Source organism: Drosophila persimilis, unplaced genomic scaffold (genome assembly GCF_003286085.1).
Source record: "Drosophila persimilis strain 14011-0111.01,24,50 unplaced genomic scaffold, DperRS2 tig00000002-arrow-pilon, whole genome shotgun sequence".
NCBI lineage: Eukaryota > Metazoa > Arthropoda > Insecta > Diptera > Drosophilidae > Drosophila > Drosophila persimilis.
The window spans coordinates 14420169-14422463 of record NW_020825289.1 but is presented as its reverse complement, the minus strand read 5'-3'; the positions used below and the strand labels follow the sequence as shown (position 1 = coordinate 14422463).

The window sequence follows — 2295 nt, the reverse complement described above, 5'->3', positions numbered from 1 at the left end:
TTTTTATACCCTTGCACGGGGCGAATAGTTTGCTGCGTATTTACAACCATATAATCTCTTTTTGGGTCCTTACGAACTGATGCTAACGAGCAATATCCGAATTTCAGAGCATGTTGCACATTATTTAGGATATTTCAGGTTATCCGTTTACATCAGGAAAGTGGCAATTAATGTTGATCGACAGTCTGGATCCTTCTGGTTCTGGGATGCTAGGTCCTTCGCCGATCTGACTCTGATTAGCCGAGATATGGGCCCATGAACTTGTGGCAAATGATTAAAATATTTTTTTCGGTTCGCTGTATCTCGGCTGATCGTGATCGGAAGAGTCCTCGCATCATGTAATCTGCAGTCTGCATAATCCCGATCCTGGAATGTTGGTCCTTCGCCGATCCGGCCGTTTTTGCCCGAGACAGGGTATATGGGCATCGGTCTCTAAAAATTGACCCTATTTTCAATGGCAAATGACCATTTTCGAGTACTCCCTCCTATACTGGCATTAAATGGCCTATATCTAATTACCCTGGCTCACTGGCACGCTCTATTGGCCAAATGATCAGTTTTGTTGTAATGAGTTTTCTATCAGCATCAAAGTTAGTGTCAAATTTTGAATCACAATTATTTCTAGATTTGTGTGGAGCACTCAAAAGCAACGAGCAAACGCAGCGTATCCGGCATTACAGCATAAATCTCCCTTAGAGCAATAGCAATACAGACACCGAAGCAGCTGAACCAACACGAAGAGTTGGCCAACAGAGAGTCGGCCGGTTTTGAGTGAGTGTAAGAGAGAGAACTGTTTCACTGACGTGTCATTCAACTCGATCGAGAACCAGAAGTCGCCGCTAAGAGCCGCACAGGTGAGCGAAGCGTAGGGGCCTCTCTCCTCGTGGCTATAGCAACTAAACAATATCTGTTGAGCGCAGCGGAAAAAGGCCAAGAGGTAAGAACAAAAACACTCCGTCTCGAATTTACCTCGACTTTGCTCTCGCTTCCACCCGCAGTCAGTTCGCGAAGAGGGCCGGCAGAAGAAAGGTCAAGTTCACACTATATTCTGGCACAAGAAGTCTCTTCTGCACATACAAAACACGAATACAATGATGAGGATACTGGTGACACTGCTGCTGGCGGCGATTCTGGGGCGGCATGCTACGTGGGCAATCTCGTGTGCCGGCTGCGTGGACTTGGACGAAATCAACTTTCAGAATACCGTCGAGCGCTTTCCGTATGCCGTGGTCAAGTTTGACATTGCGTTCCCGTACGGGGAGAAGCACGAGGCATTCGCTGCCTTCTCCAAGGCAGCCCACAAGGTAACTGGAGAGCTGCTGGTGGCCACTGTCGGAATCAAGGACTATGGCGAACTGGAGAACAAGGCTCTGGGTGAGCGATTCGAGATCGACGACAAGAAGTTCCCGGCCATACTACTCTTCAAGGGCAGCGTGGAGCAGTACATTAGGTTCCCCAGCCACTTGGATGTGACACTCGACAACCTGAAGGCCTTTGTCAGCAGCAACACCCCGCTGTATATCGGTCGCGAGGGTTGTCTGAAAGAGTTCAACGATGCCATCAAAAACTACGCAAACCTACCGGACGATGCTCAGCTTAGCTTGATTGAGGAGCTGGATACCCAGCAGGAGAAGCTCTCCAAGCCGGAGGAGAAACTGAGTGGCAAATATTACGTGTTGTACATGCGGAAGATCAACGAGAATGGATACGATTTCCTCGAAGAGGAGACTAAGCGACTGCTGCGCCTCAAAGCCGGCAAAGTGACTGCCGCCAAGAAGCTGGAGCTGCAGCAAAAGCTGAATATTCTGGAGGCCTTTCGCGTCCACAACCTAACCAAAGCAGCGCCCAAAAAGGAGTCATCCAAGGAGGATCTGTGAGCCGCCAGTACCCCCTGTACCTTCTGTAAAGACATAACAACATTTTAGTGATCTTCAAGTACACTCATTCTATTGAATCAGATTTGTATGTACATTAGTTTAAACATATCTGCGTCTCTTAAGTGTTTTTAACTACAATTACACTACGCAACACCAAATTCAAAATTTGAAATAAAAAATACCGCTAAAAATTAATTAACTTAATATTTTCCATACGGTAAGCTGAAGCTACAAAGTTCTTGGGTCTGATTTATAACTGCATTTATTAGCTTTTCAGAATTGCAATGTTCAATACAACCAGATGCAAGATACCTAAATTATGTAAATTCAAGAAGAACTACCTATGAAAAAACAATTTAAAAATAACAGTTTTTGAAAATGTTTTCAAATGCACCTTACCATAGAAAAAGATCAACTT

At 45.4% G+C, this 2295-nt stretch overlaps 1 protein-coding gene across 1 annotated transcript; it reads left to right on the top strand.

Annotated features, from left to right (window-relative positions):
- The first annotated feature begins 720 nt into the window (after positions 1–720).
- LOC6592457 (protein windbeutel) lies at positions 721–2072 on the top strand. The gene is made up of 2 exons (XM_002018271.2): positions 721–937; positions 999–2072. Exon 2 carries the CDS (start codon positions 1092–1094, stop codon positions 1875–1877), a length of 786 nt encoding a protein of 261 aa, XP_002018307.1. The 5' UTR covers positions 721–937; positions 999–1091; the 3' UTR covers positions 1878–2072.
- Positions 2073–2295: the final 223 nt, after the last annotated feature.

Bases quoted from the DNA above. Each gene is read 5' to 3' on its own strand.
- LOC6592457 (XM_002018271.2), top strand. From the start codon at position 1,092: ATGATGAGGATACTGGTGACACTGCTGCTGGCGGCGATTCTGGGGCGG.